We start from the raw sequence: 24,813 nt of genomic DNA on the forward strand, positions 1-24,813 counted from the left end.
AAACCACCAACTTCTCTACAAAGCATCTGAAGTTCATTGGGAAAATGCTGTATTAAGCAACATACTCATTCAGTACCTGGTAAAGACGACCACACACACACACACACACACACACACACACCTCACATGGGAAATTTTCTACTCTACTGACCTTGGGTCAGGTTTAACAGATGTCCAGCAGTTGTACTTTGGAAAAAACTGCAGTTCTTAGCTAATGTATCACTTTGCTTACACAGGGGAGGAAGAGAGAGAGAGAGAAAAAAACAAGGGACAGTCATGAACGGATACAAGGCTGAGATGTTTTCCAGGCAGCACAATGACGCACATGTCCAAGTATAAGGACTGATGACATAGGGTAAATCATTAAAGTTACTTCTGAACCTTGCTTAAGACACACACACACACACACACACACACACACACACACACACACACACACACAAAAGTGCACAAATGGTGGAAATGGAGACTGAGACAAAAATATCCTGTATCAAGTATTTCAGAGTAAGAGAATTATTAATCTGCGTTCTGTCGCGATAACTTCTTTACAAGTTGTTGAGCAAAACAGGATACTTTGATGAATATGCGCCAATATAAAATCAGAACATTCTTCCTGGTTTTGTTAGTTAGAATAGAACACAGTGTCCATTGGCAATGACCTAGCATCACTTTACCCATCTTCATTCAAATTTATATAACAGTTAGTTCCGGTCCACTAATTTGATTGGACAAGCGGCATGCTGATATTTAGTATAACAGCACTGGGATATTTCACTCATATGCTATGGTCTGTTTATCCAGCTGTGGCTTCGTTGGGAACTATTTTTGTTGATGGAGGGGAACAAAAAACAAAACACACCACAAACCCCCACAGCCCCAAAATATTTGGCCATATTGTGACTGAAATGTCAGTTACTCAATAATAAAGTTTTCTTGTAAAAGCAATATCACACTCGCATGCAATCGTGCTGCTGTACTGAATATCAGTATGATATTCGGTGCGATATTGCTTAATTATAGCATGGTAACGTTATTGCATGATCAGTTGCAGGGACCAATCAGTTCTTTAATATCACACCGCCCTACAAAGGTGTTGCACTCTTCCATTTATGAGAGTGAAATTGTTTGACCTTTAGATCTGATATCAATTTCCCTAATTTCAGCTTTGATTTTCAATCAAAAATGAAAAAGAACTTCATGTGATTAAAAAGACAGACAGACAGGGAGAGAAAAACTCGATGCTAATAAATAAGTGTACAAGTGTATGCCATACCTTTGTCGGGACTCACAGATCTACACAAGAAAATTAAAGAAGTAGGCTCTTAGAAAAGCCTGGCTGTTTTTTTGTTTGTTTCTATTCTATTGCATAACAGTGTTAATTCCCACCCCTCCCCTTTGTTGTAGTTGCGTTTGGTTCATTTTAGCAGCAGAGCGGCCCGGGACTGGGGAGTAGGTTTCAGTGCATGATGTCATATGAGTGACAGGTGAGTGCGGATGAGGAGGAGGAGGGCTAGGCAAAGTACATGGTCCTCAGAGTGTCGTGGTGAATCTGCACAGCTTTGGCCAAAGCTTGGGGGTCACGACCATTACTCTGTCCTGACACATGACTGCCCTCCGCACTGAGAGAGACACAGAGAGAGAGAGAGAGAGAGAGAGAGAGAGAGAGAGAGAGAGAGAGAGATAGATATCAACAACAATGCTCATTAAAAATATCAACAGTGAGCATATTATACGTTATAGAATCACATCACTGGCTACCAGCTTTATTTAGAACAGGGTTTAATGGGTACTGAAGATAAATAAATGAATAAATATCATTTTTCAGAGATGTGTTTTGTTCTTTCAGGACATATACACTCGCTGGCCACTTTATTAGGAACCCCTGTCTATTCATGCAATTATCCAATCATGCGGCAGAATCGTAACACATTAAAACCCCCCAGTTCCCTACAGTGTATTTTTCAAATTTGCAGAAAGTTTGAGATCATAGTTTGAGAAACCTCTTTAGCTGTTTTCTTACACTCTGTGCTTCATGAATAATAGTTTACATCCTACATGATAAACGCTCCTTACCTGTCATGCTCCTTGTCGACCAGGTGGTAACGAGCACGGAAGGCCACTAGGTGGGCATAGTAGGCAGGCGCTGGGATGGAGACGGAGCGTGTGCAGCGTACATACGTGTGACACAGCTGGTAGGTGAGCAGCTGGAACTCGTCGGCTGTGAAGCAGTTATCATCCCACAGCACGTGGTAGTGTGAGGGCCGGCTCGTACCCTTGAGATGCGGAGAACAAAACAGCAGCTTGGAGTTAAGGGTGTGATCCAAAAGACCGCTTGCTACTCATTATGACAATAGGATTTGTTTCACAAACTAGTGCTGAAACTTCTCTGTGTTTGATTTGTGGTATGGTTTTGGTCCACAGAGAAACGGGTTACTGCAAAATCAGTACAAACTTAATTCTTTATCGTCTAATGAAACCCTTGTATGCTGTTGAGAGTGGTGTCTTGCAGGATGACAATATATGTTTAATATCTTTTCCAATTCAAAAACTATTCTGGTGACTAATGGTGTCCTGGCACTTTATGAAGAACTTTGGTTTTGTGTGTGCGTGTGTGTGTGTGTACCTGTATTCCAGCATGACTGCAGAGGTAAAAATCAAACTCGTAGGGGTGGGTGATGTCTGTGTCGACTGTGGTGCCGGCAGGAATATTCCCACTCCGTCCGACCTGAGAAAGCAGGGTACAGGGTAAAGTAAAACGAATGAAAAAAGAATGACAAAACTGCCAGTAATATACCTGGAAACATGAGATATAAGCCCAACAATATTCTGGACAAAGCTTTTCCTCACCCTCTCGTTACGGTCAGCGCAGAAAAGGCGTGTGTGGTGTCGCTTTTGCACGACGATATACGTGATACCTGGTTGGTACTCTCTCTCCAGACTTATACAGGCTTCCCGAATGGCCAGCAGCTCATAATACAGCACCTAAATAACAGAGTCCATTTAGCATTATGCATTATTATCGAAGTGAGCCACGTTAGCATTGTTGTACTGATTATTTATTTATTATTTTTTTTTAATGGCACCTTTTGAAGACAATTAAATTCCTGGCTAAAACAACGGGCGCACGAGGGGGCTCTCCCTACCATTATTTCAGAGGAGCAAACCGGGTTTATAAAAGGACGGCGTTCCTTTTCTAATATTCGTACTCTACTTAGCATTTTGTGTTCAAAACAAAACAGCGCCTCATCTGAAGTGGTCATCTCTTTGGATGCAGAAAAGGCATTTGATAGGATCGAATGGGAATATCTTTTTACGGTGCTAAGGAGGTTCGGCTTTGGGGATGGACTGATATCATGGATCCGTTTATTATATGTGGGACCGCAGGCTTCCATATATACCAACGATGCTAAGTCTGACTATTTTACTCTGTCACGGGGTACGCGCCAGGGATGTCCTCTGTCTCCCTTACTTTTTGCCATAGCAATTGAGCCTCTCTCGATGGTGCTTAGAACTCTTCCTGTATTTCAGGGTATAATTCGCAAAGGAATTGAACATAAACTAGCCCTATATGCTGACGACTTACTACTTTATGTTACAGATCCGATTGCACCTAGTCCTGAGATAATACGCATATTAAATGACTTTGGGAAATTTTCTGGGTATAAACTGAACCTACAGAAGAGTGAATGCTTACCCATAAACCAATCTGGCAAAAAATAAACCAGACTGAAATACCTTTTCATTTGGAGGACTCTAAATTCAAATATTTCGGAGTTAATGTCACCCGTTCTTATTCTGCGTTAATGGCGGCGAATTTTGCACCCTTAATTTCATACATGAAGTCGGCCTTCCAAAGATAAGCAGCTCTACCATTATCCCCTCTTGGTAGAATAAACACAGTAAAAATGAACATTCTTCCAAAATTCCTCTACCTTTTCCAGTCCATCCCTTTGTTTTTACCCAAATCTTTCTTCAAGAATATAGACCAATTAATCTCCTCTTTTGTATGGGCAGGGAAAACTCCCAGGGTTTCCAAACTTTCACTTCAGAGGAGTCGACTAAGTGGTGGCCTTTCCTTGCCCAATTTCATGTATTATTATTGGGCGGCTAATATTCAGAAACTGGTGCTCTGGGTGCAGGCCCCCTCTCTTCCATGGTGCCACTTAGAAGCGAAGTCTTGTACTTCAACCTCCCTCCCTGCTATGGTGTTCTCCTCCCTTCCTATAGCCCTTTCACAATACACGGATAATCCAATAGTATGTACCTCTCTAAAAATTTTCTATCAGTTTCGCCATCATTTTAAATCCATCTTGGCCTCAACCATGGCACCTATATGTAATAACCACCTCTTTCCCCCCTCCTTTATGGATTCCACGTTCTCTTTGTGGGAAAAGAAGGGTCTGAAACGCTTTGAGGATCTTTTCATTAATAATGTGTTTGCAAACTTTTCTGAATTATCCTCGTCATTCAGCCTGCCTCCGTCTCACCTATTTCGTTTCTTTCAAGTTAGGCATTGTGTCTCCTCCCTATTCGCTGGTTTTCCCTCCTTACCTACAAAGTCTGCATGGGAAGAGGTGTTCAAGCTGAATCCTAATAAGGGTTGAATTATTTCACGGATATATGCAACGATCTGGTCACAGGACAATTCTTACAATATCAAAACCATTGGTGCTTGGGAGGAGGAATTGGGCCTGGAGCTTGAGGATGATTACTGGGGCAGAGCGTTAGATAATATGCGTACTGCCACGTCTTGTGCTAGACTTAGTTCCATACAGTTTAAAGTGGTCCATAGAGCTCACCTCTCTAGGAGTAAACTGTCTAAAATATATCCCAATGTTCCTGACATGTGTGAAAAATGCAAACTTTCGCCGTGTAACCTCAGTCATATGTTTGCACTCTGTCCCAAATTGCAGAACTTTTGGAACTCTTTCTTCGGAACTATGTCCGACGTTCTTAAGATCAAATTAGATGTCTGTCCTTTAATTGCCATCTTTGGTGTTCCATCTCAGCGTCAACCTCTGAACCATAAACAAGCTAGTGTTGTGGCCTTTGCATCGTTACTTGCTCGGCGCAGAATACTGTTGTCTTGGACCTCTACACAACCCCCCTCTATATCAGTCTGGCTTAAAGATTTAATCTTCTTTTTAAAACTTGAAAGAATCAAGTACAACATCAGAGGCAGGGGTGACTCATTTTTGGGAAAATGGGCACAATTTATTACCTACTTCAATGATGTACGCACCCTGGTGGTGGATTGAGGAGAGGTGGACTGTAATTCCTGATCATCTTACCCCTTTTTTTTTTGTTGTTGTTTTGGGTTTTTATGTTTATTAGTTTGTTTGTTTGTTTTTTTTTGTTTTTTTTTTGGTTTTGTTTTTTTTTGTGTTTTTTTTTTCTTCTTTGGTTGTTTGTTTATTGTTTTTTTGTTTACCCCTTTTGGTTTTGGCTGTGGTTGTTTGTTGGGGTTGTTGGGTGGGGTGTTATGTAAAATGTAAATTTTCAATAAAAATTCTATGATCAAAAAAAAAACAAACAACGGGCGCACAATCGGACGTCTGACCTGTCGGAACTGTCCCTCGGACACTCCGTCTCTGTAAAAGATGAGGCGTGTGGGTTTGTAGCGTGTGGATTTGTAGAACTGGATGAGCAGCTCTCGGACCATGGAGGCCAGGTCCTGGATGACCTCCTGCCTGGGCCTCTGCACACGCACCGTGGCACAGTAGCGGCTCGGGTGGGCGTCCATGCTGCCCACCACCTACACACACACACACACACACACACAGTTATTTATTTACACTGAGCATACATTGAGTATACAAGTTTGCATCTTCCATGTTGTTTTATAACTTGAAATGTCCAATAAGAAACATGAACAGGAAGTAGAAAATGAAATATAAAAAGTCTGATTAAAAACGCTTTGAAACAGTGACCTGACAGGTCTACATTCCACTGTTTCCATGGCTACATCTGAAGATAAATCAGAAGTGTGTGTGTGTATATTGTATGTGTGTGAGAGAGAGAGAAAGAGGAAAGGGAAGATGTTTTCTCACAGCAGCGATGGAGGGCTTCTTGCCATCTCCTGCAGGTGGATGAGTGACATCAGCACCTAGGAAAATGACCGGCTGCTGGAAGACGGACGGACTAAAACAGGAAAAGAAAATGAGTCGAGTCGTCCAAACCACTGTACACCGGAGTACATGTTACAACGATGTAAACGGTGTTACAGACCGTTGATGAGGAACCAGGATGTTGTTGATGCCACCTAGCTTGACGTTGATCTTGAGGCAGAGGTTGGAGAGCGTCTGTGGCGACGTCTTCACCACGTTCTTCACCTGCACACACTGAGTGGCCATTCCAAGAAGAGTGTCTCCAACACGCTTCACCTCCGCTGCAGAAAACACACACACACTGATATAAACATGCTGGCACATGGTGGATGGTCATGTGGTACGTTTTATAAACACAATTTGTTTACTAAATGACAGTAAACAGATATAAATAACTGTATGAGTGTACTGAACATAAAATTCCTAATTACTAAACAAATAACGGCTAAATGTATGAAATCAGTGTATGGGGTGAGTGAGTCATGGCTGCACATGCCATCTTACTGAGAACTTGCATGGAATGTGATTAACAGAATCATAATATGGATGGTTTCCTTATATGGGAGGACACACTGCACTCTTGACACCTAATATTATTAAAGTGTTTATATTAAACAGCAGTTTTGCCTAGGATTTAGTCTATTATGGTAGAAAGGAGGCAGTAAGTCACACGCACGCACACATGCGCAAACGCCTCCACTAATATTAGCACCCTTGGTAAATATGAGCAAAGAAGGCTGTGAAAAATTGTCTTTATTGATGAACCTTTTGATCTTTTATTTAAAAAAATCACAAAAATACTCTGCTCTCATGGATATCAAACAGTTGCAAACACACCACAGGTTTATATGTCTGCACCAATTATTGCCACCCTTTTAGTCAATATTTTGTGCTACCTCTACCCTTTGCCAAGATAAGAGCTCTGATAACAGTCTTCTCCTATAATGCCTGATGAGGTTGGAGAATACATGGCAAGGGATCTGAGACCATTCCTCCATACAGAATCTCTCCAGATCCTTCACATTTCAAGGACCACGCTGATGGACTCTCCTCTTCAGTTCAACCCACAGGTTTTCTATGGGGTTCAATTCAGGGGACTGGGATGGTCATGGCAGGACCTTGATTTTGTGGTCAATAAACCATTTTTGTGATGATTTTTATGCATGTTTTGTATCATTGTCCTGCTGGAAGATCCAACCATGTCCCATTTTAAGCTTTCTGGCAGAGGCAGTCATGTTTTCATTTAATATCTGTTTATATTTGATAGAGTCCATGATGCCATGTATCCTAACAAAATGTCCAGGTCCTCTGGCAGAAAAACAGCCCCAAAACATTAAAGAGCCACCACCATATTTAACCGTGGGCATGAGGGACTTTTCCGTATGGCTACCTCTGTGTGTGCAACAAACCCACCTCTGGTCTTTATTACCAAATATTTTTGGTTCTATGTTGGTTTCATCTGACCATAGAACCTGATCCCATTTGAAGTTCCACTAGTGTCTGGCAAACTGAAGACGCCTGAGTTTGTTTTTGGATGAGAGTAGAGGCTTTTTTCTTGAAACCCTTTCAAACAATTTGTGGTGATATAGGTGACTTCAGATTGTAGTTTTGGAAACTTTCTGACTCCAAAACGCAACTAACTTCTGCAATTCTCCAGCTGTGATCCTTGGAGATTTTTTGGCCACTCAAACCATCTTCACAGTGCACTGAGACAATATAGACACATGTCCAATTCCAGGTTGATTCATAACATTTCCAGTTGACTGGAACTTCTTAATTATTGCCCTGATGGTGGAAATGGGCATTATCAATGCTTCCCATTTTGTGAACAACCTTTTGCCGCACATCACAGCTATATTCATTGGTCTAACCCATTGTTATGAATGACTAAGGGAATGACTAAGGGAATGTGTTACCTCATAGTAGGTCAAATAATTTCCTGTTCCAAGTCACCCAGGTGTGCTAAAAATTTTGTAAAACATTAACGGGAATATATATACTTCAAATATATTTTCTCATATGAATTCATAGTAGTGCCAATAATTGTTGCACAACTACATTTAAGATTTTTTTTTGATAAGCCTGTGTTGTGTTTGCAATTCTTTGATATCTGAAAGCAGATAGACCAAAAAGGTAAACAATAAAGACAATTTTTCACAGCCTTCTTTGCTCATATTTAGCAAGGGTGCCAATATTAGTGGAAGGCACTGTATATATTGCTCCTTACACAACTGGTCATGAGATCTCATTTCTCAATTACATGTGCAGTTATTTACAACAAGTTAATTTATCTTTAAACAAGCACCACTTTTATTACTACATCATTCGGATAATGGTGTAATCTGTGATAAAGGGGAAGACAGCAGGAGTTTATAGCAGGTCTTTACCATAAACAGGTGTTTTCCCAGGCAGGATAACGATGATGAGCTGCAGGCCAGCATAAGTGTTTTTTAAGTGTCTGAACATAGGCTCTACACTGTCTGCTCCCTGAGCATACTTGCAGAAGCACGGCTGGCCCTGAATAGGCATCCCGGCATCTTTTGAAATCTTACGCAGCTGATCGGTAAAGCTTCTGAACCAGAAACAGGGAGACCAAAAAAAAAATAAAAAAAATAAATTAAAGGCAGCTATCAATCATCAACCTATCATAAAAACAGAAAGTATAATTGAGCAAAGAGATGAAGGAAAGGCAGTACAAAGAGAAAACGAGATGGAGGAGAGAAGCCGTACTTGAGGATTTCCTCTCGGCACTGTCTCTGGGTGGCAAAGCAGGCGATCGCCCAGATTTTAATTTCTACACCTGTGTGGAACTGCTTGCCTCTCATATCCCATACACCATGGCTTGGAGTGGCCACAGTGCGATTCTAAACAAACACACACACACACACACACACACACACACACACACACACACACACACAGACATGGATCACCTCCTGAGCAAACGCTCACTATCACGACAGATGCTCTAGAGTTTTATTAAGGAATCACTGCATAAAATTTCATAATATACTTATTAGTGTTCAATATAAAGCTGCATGCAGACAGATATACAGGTACTGACTGGCATAATGAGAAAATAGGAGGTACGGCACCTGAAATATTGATATACTGAGTACACAAATTATAATTAAATGCAAGTTTTATGACCAGGATTGTTGATTTATAGATGTTGATTATTCATGTTTAAACATTTATTAAATTTTTGTCAATTGTATTCCGCACTAAAATCTTGCAGCTTACAGGAGAAATAGAAAAGTTATGCATTTGCAGAAAAAAAAAAACAGACAGTAATCAAGTCAGTAATAAAGTAGACATAAGTTTCATTTTATCACTCTACAACTACCCTACACAAAGCTGGACAAACTGCAACTAAATCCAGTGTAATCCAAAAGAGCAACCCACTTAAAACCCCCATACTGACACACACAGACACACACACAAACTGCGTGATTGAAAGGAGAGGAGATACCAGGAAGTGTTCAGAGCTCACCCTGCCGCCGTACTGCAGCATGGGGGCAGGCAATACGCGGCCGGTCACCTCGGCCATCTCATCCCTCACGCGGAACTGGAACTCCTGAACAAATGGGTCAGCCTCGTAGTTTGCACTGCGCACCTGTGATGGAGAGAGGGAGAGAGAGAGAGAGAGAGAGAGAGAGAGAGAGAGAGAGAGAGAGAGAGAGAGAGAGAAAGAGAGATAAGCAACAAGTCTTTGTGCTCTGGATGACCTAGTTCAATTTCATGCTTTTTTTAATGTGTGTATTTAAAAAATAAAAAGACACAGAAGGGAGAGCGTTTGAGCACAGTGCTAGATCACTAGCGTGTGATGTGCTGCTCACCAGTCGGCTGATCTCCTCCTGCCTGTCTGGTGCTGATCGAGCTGTGGCTTTAATCATGGTGGAAGTTTGGTTATCTGTCAGTTTCTTAATGCAGCGCTGCCCAGCTACGATATTACACACCTGGATTAAAACAGCTGGTTAAAGTTTATCATCACTCTGATATGATGAGAAGAACATTAGGAGACTAAAAACACAAGAATGTTAAACATGCACAGGATGAAAGGCATCTGATGAGCAGAACAATATCATGGTGCTGTTTAGAGTGCTTGTGAATTAGTTACAGCAGATAAATTAGGTAATTCTCCCCAACGTTATAGACTACATGTAAACTCTAATATTTATTTATATATTACAGAGTTTGTACATGTTGCTATGATATTGCTGGTGGTTGCTATGCTAACCCAGCTGGTTGCTAAGTGGTTGCTATACTATCCTACTTGGTTGCAAGGGTGTCGATAGTTGGTTGCTATGCTATCCTAGTTGGTCGGTAGGGTGTAGCTAGATGGTTGCTATTCTATCCCAGTTGGTTGAAAGGGTGTTGCTGGGTGGCTGCTGTGCTATCCTACTTGGTTGCTAGGTGGTTGCTATGCTATTCTAGTTGTTGGCTAGGGTGTTGCGATGTAGCTGCTATGGTATTACAAGTGGCTGCCTGGGGTGTTGCTAGGATATTCCGATTAGTTGCTTGGGTGTTGCGAGGTGGTTGCTATGATATCCCAAGTGGTTGCCAGGGTTTGCTTGATTCTCCATCTACTAAATAATGATCATGTTTGATGTCTGTAGCTCCTATGGTTTGGTCTGCACACCTTCTGACTAAAAATAAATGCACCCCAAATGCTTCCCTATGGAGAAATGACCCTCTTCAATTCGTTGCTTCGCAGTAACCGTAATTCCTTTCTTTCCCAATAGCATAAGCACCCCATTCCCGTACAGGATCTACGCTTGTGCTGAATTGTGTGTTGCTATGTCAGAAAAAATGCTACAAATTTCTTGACAGAATAATAAGTAGAAGAAGAAGAAGAAGAGGATTATGGAGAACAGCATGTTGGCTCTATCCAGCCAACATAATAGTGTTCAGTAGTGTGGTAATACTGCCCCAAGACCATTAAGGAAGACTTATCTCTACCATGAAGCTGCACACGCAATCACACATGCAATCTTCTGTCTATGAAGCATTTGCAAAAAGACCACTTGCATGCACTTCTGCAAAAAAATTTAATAATAAATAATAATAAAAAAAACAGAAGCAGGCTTTTTTATTTTTATTTTAGGACTTTAATGATGGAGTCTATAAAGAGCACATGGTTGATTTATCCTACTCCTTCCTTCAACACGATAACACAATGATCATGATGTGAAGGTTCAAGCAAAAGAAACATGTACATCTATCTCATGAGGATGTTCGACTCGGTACAACAGTCTCCAACTACAATGCAGTGTGATCCACATTAACTATTAAAGTATTAAACAGTGAAAGGAGAGTGGTGCTCACCTCTAGGGGCAGATATGTGTGTTTCTGCTCCTGGCCCACCTGCAGGCAGGGCAAGTGGGGATATTTGAGCTGCAGGTTGTATTTCTCACGGAAGTACTGTGCCACTGTTCTCTCCACAGTCTGTCCGTTCTCCAGTTGCAGCGGAAACCTGACGGAAACAAATACCTTAGACGTTATAAGGGTAATAACTTGGAATTGGTAAGAACTTATTTTGGAGCCCTATTTGATTTGAAGTTATTCTGATTTTTAACATGCTGAAAAAAGCTGCAAATAAACAAATAAACAAACAAAACAAAAAACGCTGTAAAATGGCTAACCGTAGTTGAGCACATTTAAAGCTGCCACTCCTCAGGGCTCCATTTACTCACGTTTGGTGGCTGGCAGGTCGGCGGGTGACATTACACACCCTGTACTTTCTCCTCATGGTGCCGCAGTGTGTTACCTCCACCTTCAGACCTGAGCAAAAGGATTACAGATTCAAATTAAGATCTGATATCCTGCACAATCCAAAACTACAGCATCTTCAGAGCTTCAGATTTGACATGCTTTTTTGGGTAGTTGATAGAACTGTATGCACACAAGGAAACACGAACTGAAAAATGAGTAGCTGTTGAATTAACTTAGGTAGCCACCGAGGTAGCCACATAGACTTCTTATTTTCATATCTTAATTATAGAGTCTATAAAGTGTGGTGTGTTGCGGAAAAAGGTATTTTAAATTGAAATGATTTGCGCTCATTTATCTAAAAGTCCTTAATAAACAAAAGTATCAAAATCTAACAGAGCAATTTCAATTTAAAAAAATTAAAGCTGCCAGCAGCATTTTCGGGAGCCAAGCACCCAGACTCGGTGAGCCACACATTCACAGGCGCACTACAATTTTTGCATAAGCAGTCAGGAAAGCAGAGCCATAACTATAGGTAAATAGATTCAAGAATGATTTGTAAACTTCCTGTATGGTGGCTTCGCCATCAGGTTTGTTGGCACTTTATGCCCCAGGAAATTACAAGAAAAAAGAACTGTGAATTTAGCACAAATTCTTCAAATGATTTAAAAAAAAAAAAAAAAAAGAAAAGTTGTTCCGGTTCTTGACCACAAGGAGGAGCAGTCACGAAACATCTAGGGCAGTGGTTTTCAAAGTGGGGGCCGCCAGGGGGCGCCCGGGGGCCTCAACAATTTGGTGTGAAAAAAAAATCTCACTCTCAGACACACACACACAATCAATTCCTAATGTAATGTAATGTAAAGATGTAAGATGTAATTATTAATAAAACGGGGGATATATTCAGAAGTCTGTATTTTTAATGTGTTTTAAAGACATCTTGCAAAAGGGGGGCCTCGGTCAAATGTTAATGCCATTTAGGGGGCCTTGCCCTGGAAAAGTTTGGGAACCCCTGATCTAGGGTACACTCAAATATGGTCCTGAAGATTCATGTCAAGTTTCATGATGATGCTTAGATGCATTGCTGAGATACACACTCACCTCCTGTTTTTTGCAAGCGAGTAACAGGAGAACAGTCTTTAATATTAATATTCCTTTGATAACTTTTGTTCAGATAGGTCTCGAGATGATGCGAGTCAAATTTGGTGATGATTGGACAAAATTTGGAGGAAGAATAGCAAAATTTTGAAAATCACAAAATTTGTTGGATAGCCTCAGGTCTTGGTTCTGAAGGTGCGTACCAAGTTTTGTGTCCTTGCACAAAGTCGTTGCTGAGATATACCTCACTTCCTGTGTGATGGCTTCACTGTCAGATTCATTGGTCCATTACGTGCAAACTGTTTGCAAAGTATTCAAAATTCTTTTGATAAATTTTGTGAGGATTACTCCAAAGATGACATGCCAAATTTGGTGATGAGTGGACAAAAACTGAGCCATTTACAAAATTTGTAGGAGGAGGAAGGTGTGTTGAGGAATCTAAGCATAGCCTAGCTTTTAAATTTTAGACATACGGTTCAAAAGTTATGACCATAATCGTATTTCCAAATAAAGCCCAAATTAGATTCGATGGTGGCACTAAAGCATTGGCAGCACTTGGCCTAAATTTGGTCAGAATGGTCCTTAGACCCTCCCCAATCAGTGTAGTAATCGATTTCACAACTATTTACCAGACGGTTGGTTATATGGGTTGCTACAGACATCCTACCCTGAAGAACAAGTAGAATAACAGTAGGGTGCCTACGCACCTTTGGTGCTTGGCCCCTAAAAAGAAGGAACCACTTGGGCTTACCACACGGCAACAAAATAAGATTTCTCAGAACACTCATAACAACTACTTTGAAAACATATATGGCCAAAATTCAGTATAATACAGGTCTAAAATATAAGGCTCACTTTTGAACTTCAATATACGCTTTTCAATATATGTGGCATCACACAGAGACAGGTGCCAAGTAAGTAATGTCTTACGAATGGCAAAAGTACCAAATAAAATACAAATCAATGTGTTGTTTCCACCAACTAGAGTTTACAAATGTTTTTAAAAGAGTCCAAAAAGACAATGTACTCAGAACACCAGGTACAGTGCCCTCCACTAATATTGGCACCCTTGGAAATATGAGCAAAGACACTTATGGTCTCAGATCCCTTGTCATGTATTCTCCAACCTCATCAGGAATTATAGGAGAAGACTCAGAGCTGTTATCTTGTCAAAGGGAAGTATTGACTAAAAGGGTGCCAATAATTGTTACACACCAATTGTTTGATATCCATGAGAGCAGAATATTTTTGTGATTTTTTTTTTTAACAAAAGATCAAAAGGTTAAACAATAAAGACAATCTATCACATACTTCTTTGCTCATATTTACCAAGGGTGCCAATATTAGTGGAGGGCACTGCACATATAATCAGAGGAGGATTGTAACACAAATTCTTCACCTTTATAGTGCTACATTGTGGGACAGAAAGAAGCAAATGTGTTGTGTGAAGAGGAATGTCTTCACTGGAGAAGTGAAATATGTAAGAGATGAGCAGATTGCTGAGAAATTAGGCAGAAAACCTGCAGATAGAGTACTGGCCAGGGACCTAAGGGTCCGAGCATGGAGATTCTCAGACAAACAAGCAGGAGCGTGATCCTGAAGGACTTCATATGGGAAGAGATATCTAACCAGCGTAGCTGATCGCATGTTTTTTTCTTTATTTCTAGCAGTCAAATTTTCACATTCAAAACCTCAGCCTAGTCAGAAGAGTGCATGAAATCAGCAGACCAAGACACACACCTTTGATTTCTTTGGTGAATTTTACCCTGTGCGAGTCTGTCAGAGGGCGTGGCTGCTCATCGATGTTATGGATGTCCAGAACCTCACACATGAACTGGATCACCGGCTGGGCTTTGTAGAACGCCGTAGCAGACACTATAGCCAGGATAAACAAACGAATGAGTTCCACTTCAACATGGCACACGCTCTAATATCATAATGAAATATGGCAGTCAGTTTCATTCTCGTCACATTGCGCACACATGCGATATACTTAGGTTGGATTTAGCATTTGCGTATACATGAAACCAAATTCTTTAGGAATGCTGCACCAACCATCTATGTTCAGCATCATCTTCCACATAGCCGGCCTCACTGATTGGTGGAAGCCAAACCACACCTCCCTGCCCCCACCCAGCGGATGATCATAACCTTCAGGAGAAGAGAAGAAAGACCGGCCTACTGGTGTGTACCTAAAGGAAAAAACAAACAAAAAAAACACACACTCAAATTTGGGCACACATTTGCTGGTAGCCTTTATACAAATTCAAGCCAGAATTTATACAAATCCAGTTTACTTTAAAACAAAAGAGCAGTAGGATATAAGCATTTCGTTTTTAGAAGTAAATCTTCCATAATTTGAGCTCCCCAAGACACGAGGTTTACCTCATGGAGGGCAGGTGGCGCAGCACGACGTCTACAGCATGCACAGGGTTGGTGCTGATTGGCTTGTCCAACTCCAGAGGCTCGGGAATACTCCGCCCAGTCAGCACCTCATGCAGCATGTGCCAGCTGACCAGCGACACAAACTTGATCGAGACTTTAAAGGGCCGATCCTTACCTCCTTCTCCAGGCAAGGTCACATCTAGGTCTACCTGCACAAACCGGAAAAATTAAAGTGCTGATGAGACTAGATTTTGAATTCCGATAATGAATGTGTATTATTGTACACATTGTACTAGAAGGGTGAATTATTACTTAGTCATTATGACTGTCATTTCCGAGCATCTTGCGTCTGGTTTGTATCTTGATAAGATTCTAACCACATGCATTTACACCGGAAATGTACCTCTGGTTGGCCAAGCTGAAATCCGGTAGCTGTACTGTGTGACTATGCAAATCAGCTCATTACACACGAACTTCCAGTGCTGTTCCTTGTTTTTAGTTGTTGTACGATTAGGATGGTAACAGCATCAAATAATAGTGATGTCATTTTTAATCTCATTTGAAATGCACAGAGCATGTACATCGTTTGTTTTTGTTTTTTTGGTTGTCAAATGTGGCTCGGAGAGACGGATGCATTTACACTTCCCGGAGCAGACCTCCGTGATCAGATTTAAATCTGCTATGCATGTGTATTGGGTGAATTTACACTTCTTCGAAAATACCACATGTGTAAAATGAGTCTCAGAATTTTACACCCCATTGCATTAATATGTTAATGTGTCAGGTTTTGCATGCATATGTGTGTGTGTGTCTTACTCCTCCTGTGGCAACTGGTAGCGGCTGTGCTGTGTACAGGCTCTTCTTGCCGTCATAGACCGGCTTTCTATCTCCAAAGATGGTCACTTTAAAATGCTGCACCATGGAGTCCACAACCTCCCTAGAGGTCATCAAAAGAGACAAAATAAACATTGCTCATGGTCACTTTAGGCATTAGGGCTAAGAACAGAGTCTGTTTGGAAAACTATCTAGCGCATGTCTTTATAATCAATTTTGAACTGTGACGAAGCCCTAAATCAATTGATCCACTCTTTAGAGCACCTTTCATGTGTCAGTTTTCAAAGATGTGAGAAGTGAGAGTACGCACACTTTGGCAAAAAGTCACTACACCGATATGAGTGGTGTTCCGTTACAGGATGATTTGCACTCACCTGTTGACACGGCGTGGACATCTCTCTGGCTTGATGTCCACGTCATACAGGTAGACATCCATCTTTGGGATGTCCACCTGAAAGCAGTTGGCCAGCAGCTTGATGGGCTTGCCCATGGTGCCATAGCCAGGTCTGCGCGGTACGGAGAACAGGGGCGCAGCCCCAACGGCTCCTGTGCACACACAGACACTTACACCTCAGTTAAGAGCTAATCAATCCAAACGTGTTTGTTTCTGGAAACTATAATGAGCCTTATTAAAATATCCCTCCAAAACCTTAGCATATTGGGTTAAAGTCAGTGTGTTATTAGGTATCTTTCTGTTATCTGGTACTTAAAGACGGATATGAATGTGAAATGACTTGGATAAGAATTTGCTCTTGTTTTACCAATAAACGTGTTGTGTTCATTATGAAATCAAGTCATGGTGTAAGGATGCTTTGCCCAACCTTTAAGTCCCCATGAAATCAAAATGGAGGTTTTGTGGCTTTTAGTATGAATATGTTAGCCTTAAGGTTACCTATAAGCTAGTGTGCTTTAAAACAATGACAAAACTCACATTTATATACAGTATATAGATATATGCAGTCAGAATTTACCATCTCTCTCTACCACCAATACAGATCAATACAACAATTCTGATGCACTTTGGTTTCTCATCAGATTTTCTGTCCAATCAGATGCTCTCTAGAATCTGAAGTATCCCGGCCACAGCATTATAAAAACCCATGGTACTAACTGTCAAGTGTCTGACGCCAGTTACACTGCTGTTTAAATGAAACTTAGTCACATCTTGTGCATGGTTTTAGACCAACAAGTCAACATGTGGGTTTCATTTGTGCATCTCAATTATCATGCATCTTGCAGTGATGTTCAGTGACAACAGGGTATTGTTTCCATTACTGTTCTGTTCTGCAATTTGACTTCCCTTATTAATAGGTGAACATCGAGCCTGAGATATAACTCCATTTCTATAAATGGCTTCTGAGGTGCGGAAACAAACAAGTTTATGATCATTATCCTCGTCTAACAAAGTTTCATCATGTTTGGAACCTGAAAAATAAATAAATAAATCAAATCACCTTTCCCACAGTTATGGAATAGCCTTTCAATTAGTGTTCGGGACTCAGACACAGTCTCTGTGTTTAAGTCCATACTGAAAACAAATTTGTTCACTCAAGCTTACCATGAATAGAATTTCTTTTACCCAAAGTACACAGTCTTATCAATCACGGGATAGTAAGCATACCTAATAATCTCTCCCCCTCTTTACCTCCCTCTAGCTCTCTCCTTCTGTTGAGCCACACAAGATATTATGGAGATTCCACTGATCCTGACCCTTTCTGCACTCCGGACCTGCCTGATCCATCCTGTTGCCCTACCTCTGGATGGAGCTCTCATCAACTGGGGTCTACAGCCTGGAGATGGTGCTGAGGATGGTACCGCTTGATGTACCATGGAAATGGTTTTGGACCTCAATTCCACATGGACATTCTCGTTGTGGTTGCTGGGACTACGGTGGCTTTGAGACTGCAATTACCACATGCAGTTTTGCACTCGCGTCTCTTTTAGTGAACAGTGGACTAGTTTAACAAACAGACTTCATATAAAACCATAATGAACTTTCCTTAATACTTTCACACTATCCATTGCTATCCAGATGAGGATGGGTTCCCTTCTGAGTTTGGTTTCTCTCAAGGTTTCTTCCTCATTTCATCTTAGGTAGTTTTCTACCTCGCCACCGGCTTGCTCAATAGGGATACGTTGACGCACTTAAAATCTGTATCCTGTGTTTATATGTTTCTGTAAAGCTGCTTTGAGACAATGTCTATTGTATACAAATAAAATTTAATTGAATTTGGTATTTCATCCTCACGTCAGATGTAAAAGATACTATTCGAAGCCGTCCTGTTTTTCCTTTTAATGGGCCTCATTTATCAAACTGTATATGAATGGATTTATTCATAAATCATTTGTAGGAGCCTTTACACAAAACATTTGATATTCAGAAATAGCCTGTAAATTCAGGAAAAAAAAAACATTCGTATCCTACTTGTGCTCCTGAGCGTACGTACGCTCCAATCACCACCATTTCTGCTTTTACTCTCATAGTTCATTTCATGCTCGCAGCTGTCTGTGTGCTTTATGTTTTATGGCTTTTTGTGGGCGTCACCATATGTAAACGAGCTGTGTCAGGAACACACTTTACAGCTGCACTTTACGGCTGTTAAACATGAACACGTGGATGAGGAAAATCAGCCATTCTGAAACTCCTGTAAATCTGACAAAACTTTTGAGCGGTTTGGCTTACGCAGACATTTACAAACAATTTTACTAAAAGATTGATCTTTGAGGCCCGATGTGTTTAATTGCATGTAGTAATCAGGAGAGGTACAGCATGGGGCTGCAACTAACAAATATTTTATTAATCGATTAATCTGTTGATTATTTCTTCGAATAGTTGGGTTCAAATGCCAATTTTTATTTTCTGTATTTTAAAAAAAACGTCATTTCTCATTCTGCCCAATATTGTCCTTCAAACATTGTGCAAATTGAAGGCTATGAAAAAGGTATTAAATGTATCGATGAGGGTTATGCTATACATTGTGCAAAGGATTTTTTAAAATATTAACATTATATTTTGAAAACCCCCCCCCCCAAAAACTGATTGTGCACAAGCTTTAAAGAAGTTAAAAATACTATATTAAAAATGTTTAAAAAAAAGAAAAACAAAAGCACAAATTAAGTGTTAACTGGTAAGAGGTTGGATGTTCTGCAGTAACACACACAATCACTCATCTGAACACAGTAACATGTTACTTTATTCTGTAAATGTATGACACTACTTACATTTATAAACAATTACATGTTATAATCACATCATAGTTACTGCTCTCAAAAAAAACACAATTACTTTAATTTATAAATCTAGCATCAAACAACATATTTGATCAAAATGAATATTTTAGTCAGAGTTATTGCGCTTCCTTTCTACTGCGTGATGTCTGATTGGCGCACATGCGTGGACTCGCGCTCGTTCAGTGAAGTGTAATGGAGACTCGCTTGCTGTCAGGACGAGACTTTATGTAAAATGGAAATACTGGTGTGAATTTCTAACATTTACAGATAAGTATATAAAGGATATAAATGTAATTTCTGCACTGAAGAAAACATGTCTGGAACACATTAAACAGCACACGCATCCGTCGCAGCATCTGATACGACAAGCCGCGTTAATATACAAGTGTTTAAAGCACTTAATATAAAACACTCATGTTTTGGACGACCTGGATCATGCACTTTTCCCACAGCAGCTCACTCTGTGACCTACGCTGTTTTCCAGATGTGTTTTTTCATAGAAATGCGCTTTTCACCATTGTGAAGTGAAGTCACTCACAGGGGTTATCCACAGTGACATCACAGACCCGACTAATAAATAATGAAATTCGTTGTCGATTATTTTAATTATTGATTAGTTGTTGCAGCCCTATTACAGTATACGTCAGCTTTGTGCTGGACTTTATTTTACAGGGGGTTTCCCCCCCAGTGTTTCCACATACCTGCTTGTTCACGCTAATTAATCTGCCTAGTAGAAACTTTTCTACCATTAACCAAATTGATACCTACTTGTCCGCTGAGTAACTATGAGTAAAAAACAAATAGCCTGGACACAAAATATACTTGTTGTGATTTGTCCACCCCTGCTTCTGCTTTGATTAAAAGCGTGTGAATTACACCGATAAATTTATTCATGTTTAACCAGATCATTACTCCACATCTATGATATTGGTTTCATTATGTGTGCAAACAGTTTCGTTTTTCCGAACCAAGCCCAGCTCTGCTCTTTAAATTCTTCAAGCACCAGCATTTGCATTCCATGTGACCATGCAAATGAAGTGCTTAGGAGCTGTGAGACTGAGGTCATGAGGCCTACGTAGATGTTTAAAACTGAAAGGGGATTTGTCAGGATGTTTGCGCAACACAGTAAGATAATCACGTGTTAATCCCTTATATGTCTCTGCCTAAGCTTGGTTAAAAGCTGGTTAAAACTGGTAATTGCAAAAATGCTGCAAAAAAGTTTGATATGAATGACCCGATAGTATTGGTGCGAAAGTATTCAAAACAGAGCATGGGTATAGAAAGAATATTGCTGAGGAAAGCATTCATCAGCATCAATAATACAAAAGCACGGGTGAATTTTTCAAAAGAACACAAGGAGAAAGAGAGCAGCTTCTGGAGAACCGTCTTATTTCCTGGTGAATCAAAATGGGACTTGGATGGATCTGATGGTACAGTGTTTATGTGGAGAAAGCCAGGAGAAACATTCAGACCAAACTACACTAAGGGTACTATAAAGCACACAGGGAAATGGGGCTGTTTTTCCTACAGTAGTGTTGGTGAGCTTGTGTGAATTGACAGCATTTTCAATGCAAACTTGCAGAAATCTATGAAGAAATTATTCAAGCGATTTTACAGCAGGATAATGATCTGAAGAATACTGGCCATCTTTTAAAAGAATACGTCCAGAACCCTGAACTAAACCCTACAGAGCATCAGTGGGCCACAGTGGAGAAGAAATTGTTAATTGTCGATGTTCTAAAGTGGACGAACTGAACATTTTGTTGGTTGAAACATGGAGGAAACGTCCACTGCAACTGTTACAGAAACTAGTTGATTCCATGCCCACATGTTGTCAAGAAGTTCTGCGCAACAACGGACAGCAAACTAAACACAAAAACACTATATTGTATGCTATATGTATGTGTGTGATTTGAGATATATATGACATTTTTTAATCACACCAGTGCCATGATCTATATCCTTCCATGAGTTGAAACCTCTCACTTGAGGAATGGTGAAGCATCAGAATAAATCCAGCACATGGTGCGAGTGTAATCTCTCAGTGAGGGTGGTGTGCGGGAGATATGCAGAAAATGTGTTGATGGTGGAAGGCAACTGAAAGGAACTCCAGTTCCCAGGGAGATGTTGCCATACCAACCAAACCCATGTGGCACCCCTCCCACATACCCCCTCCTCTCCATGGCAACGGAGTCTATACCAACAAGCCATAACAGCAAAACAGGTGCTTCAATATATAGTCACGAGTACACCTGCATGGACAAGACACCATATCATTCCCACAGTACACCATCAGAACACAGCTCAGCCCAGCATTCAATCATTTGCCTACACATACCACATATTTAATACCAAAATGATTGCTACCCTAGATGAATAATGAGCAATATTTCAAAATTTTTAAACGCATGGTTCTTATCGTGTCTAATGATCTTTCTGTATTTCTTTTGAGTTTGTGCCTGAGCTAACAGAAGATTCAGGACTTGCTTATTATTATTATTATTATTATTATTATTATTAATTTGATGGACAATTAATACCCTCATTGCTCATTTCATGCTCCCAGCTGTCTGTCCACTTCACCTTTTATGGACTTTTCTGGGCATCACTAAATGCAAATGAGCTGCGTCAGGAATGCACTTTACACTTTAATACCTCACTAAAAGATTGACAAATGAGGCCTGATGAATGTAATGTTTATTGTGTACAGTTAATAAGACTGTGATTCAGATCACAGGTGTATATTAATGCGCTCGTTCTAACATAACACAATATCGTTTCTATAGCAACAGCTATTTCACAGAGAGGTGCACGATGGATGCTCCATGTAATCCAAGACTAATAACAAACATGTTATTTAGCAAAAAAATTAAAAAACAAACTTTAATCATTGATATCATGAAGTTTTCTGTAAGGAGATGTTTATTTAACATTTACAGAAGGAGTCTCCAGTGTTAGTGCTTTGGAACGGTAAGTAAATGAGTAAATAAACAAAACACACAAATAGGAGACATTTTAAACAGTTTAAAAACATTAACAAGAGAGAGATTAAGAAAAAAAAGATGCTGATGATGTAAACATTAAATGTAACTACAAACGGTTAAAAAGCACAACATGTGATGCATTAAAAAATTGCAGCTAATACTTGACAAGTCGCTGTGGTATAAGAGAAATAAAACACTTCAAATTCCCATAATGCAACGGGACTGCTGCAGACGAGCTCAGAAAAAAAAAAAAAAATGGCAGAAGACAGCGCGTTGGCTGTTTTAAAGTATCAAACAGAACTTGTTTAACAATACCCAAATAAATTGTTACCTTGTTGAAGGTTTGAACAAGAAAACGGTCATCACAGCGTTTGAAATCTTTTTGTGATCTCCATCATGCCTTAGCCGGCAAAGCTAACAGCAACGAATTTATCTCAGATTGTTAACCCCGCCCACTTTACATTACTAATTAAATTACTAATAATCAGTTAACTTTCTTGATGTGCATTTTGCCCTTAGTGCGGTTGCTTTAATCTGGTTGTCCCTTTAAAATTTGTGTTTATGATGACATTGAAGGTCACATGACAATGAAACATGGTGGATGTAGTATGTCTGGGATTGTATTCATACTACACACACATACTGATTAATACGTACTGCATCGAATGCAGTACTTTCTGTCACAGTAGGCGATTTGGGACACAGCCCAGGTCTGCTTCCTTCTGGAGTGGCCGCACCTGACCACCTGCACGCGCAACACCAGCAAGCGTGACCTCAGCGACTAGATGACATCAGGGGAGTATGCTACTAGAACCAGAAGAGCTTACTTTGGCCTACAATGGATCTTGTAAATGTAAAATGACTGACAGGATGACGATCCGAACATAAACAAGCTTTCCGGACCGGAAGCCGGTTTTCCAAACGGGTTTTCTCTGCCACTTGATACATTTAGGTTGAAGCCATTGCTTAAACCATTATTTTTTAACATCAATTCTACATATTTTCCTGATTATTTGTGCAAGTAAGACATAAAAAATTAACTATTGCACCTTTAAGTGGATAACTTTCGGGAATGAGAAGAAGCGCGTACCTGTAGTGCCGATTTCCATTCATGAGGTCTGTGCCCGGTTTCTACCGGCTTCTGGAGGTTTAGGGGACTGCGGTTAGGTTTGTTCTTCCAGATTTAGGCCAGGTTAACTTCTCTCTCTCTCTCTCTCTCTCTCTCTCTCTCTCCCTGGTTGAGGGTCAGCTTGGCCTCGGGTTCATGCGGTTCAGCAGCACTGTGTCCTCCTGCCAGTCGATCCACACTAACCTTTGGGTTTTTTCCTCGGCGCTGGAACTAATTGCTCCCAGATGACAAGTCAGACGAATCCTCCTAAAACTCTCCCCAGTGTCTGTCTCTTTCCTTTTTTCTGCTACTAGCTACCAGCACCACCACTGCGGTGAAATACACCCGGTCGTTTCCGACAGCTAAAATAATAAATATGTGTCTATGTCTAAAAACTTCAAATTATTGGACCAAAAGAACAGCTTTTTTTCTACCGACCAGGTTCTCACTCCGAGTCCCTTTAGGTCCTGTTACCGGTTTACCATCTCACTACGGACAGTTGGACCCAACCGGAAATACCAACCTCAGGAAGTCGCGTCATTTCCGGGAACGCGTCATTCAGTTGTCAGGTCTACCGCAGTTTTACGCTGATTTTCTCATTTGCTCCTCGAGAGTTATTCAATAATAATGTTTGTTACATCTATGATGTCTTTTATTGTATTTTCAAATATCTGTAAAAAAAATTCTGTTAATAAAAATAATATAAAAATTTGTCAATAACAATAATAACATAGCTCATTATTATATTATTATGATAAAATGTTCTATGATGTACACTAATTTCATTATTATTGATTCACCGAGCTCGTCTTTATATTTGTTTGTTTGTTTATCCATTTATTTATTATTTATTAATGTTTATCATTTATCAGCACTGATCAAGCGTTTCTGGGCCCCCTGGCTAATTTGTACTCCGGGCCCCAAGCCCCCACCCCCCAATTATCTTTTCTTATTGCCACGTGTAAAAACAATCATTATCAATAAGCATAACAATTATTACATATTCAATAAGAGACTATAAAGAACTAAATTTGAACAGTTTATTAAATTAACTGAAATTATGCATTTATAACTATTTGCAAATAACTATATATTTACAATACAATTAATTAACACCATTGTTCTCTCTCTCTCTCACTGTAAAAAATCTGTCTGGATGTCCTTATAAGCTGTTGACTTGTAATTTCTTATTCCCCAAGTACCAAGAATAATGAACTGTATTATTATTATTATTATTATTATTATTATTATTATTATTATTATTATTATTATTCATTAAGTGAATAGTACGTTTCACACACCAGCAGCTCCAGAAAGAAATGTGGAAATTAACTAAAACAGTGACATGATCATTGAA

The 24,813-nt window shown here is 40.1% G+C and overlaps 1 protein-coding gene across 2 annotated transcripts; it reads right to left on the reverse strand.

Annotated features, from left to right (window-relative positions):
• On the reverse strand, window positions 1-23,981 carry ago3b (argonaute RISC catalytic component 3b). 2 transcript variants are annotated; one of them, XM_053637577.1, is made up of 19 exons: window positions 23,439-23,981; window positions 16,508-16,679; window positions 16,116-16,236; window positions 15,300-15,508; window positions 14,970-15,106; window positions 14,655-14,789; window positions 11,804-11,891; window positions 11,436-11,583; window positions 9,947-10,066; window positions 9,601-9,723; window positions 8,838-8,971; window positions 8,495-8,679; window positions 6,229-6,388; window positions 6,051-6,141; window positions 5,561-5,755; window positions 2,848-2,982; window positions 2,624-2,725; window positions 2,074-2,273; window positions 1-1,619 (listed from the first exon to the last, which is right to left on the reverse strand). In XM_053637577.1, exons 1-19 carry the CDS (start codon window positions 23,455-23,457, stop codon window positions 1,511-1,513), a joined length of 2,583 nt encoding a protein of 860 aa, XP_053493552.1. In that variant the 5' UTR covers window positions 23,458-23,981; the 3' UTR covers window positions 1-1,510. The 2 variants fall into 2 exon arrangements, with proteins under 2 accessions (XP_053493552.1, XP_053493551.1); XM_053637576.1 differs by having other exon boundaries at window positions 9,580-9,723.
• Window positions 23,982-24,813: the final 832 nt, after the last annotated feature.

This window comes from Ictalurus furcatus, chromosome 12, assembly GCF_023375685.1.
Source record: "Ictalurus furcatus strain D&B chromosome 12, Billie_1.0, whole genome shotgun sequence".
NCBI classification, from domain to species: Eukaryota; Metazoa; Chordata; class Actinopteri; order Siluriformes; family Ictaluridae; genus Ictalurus; species Ictalurus furcatus.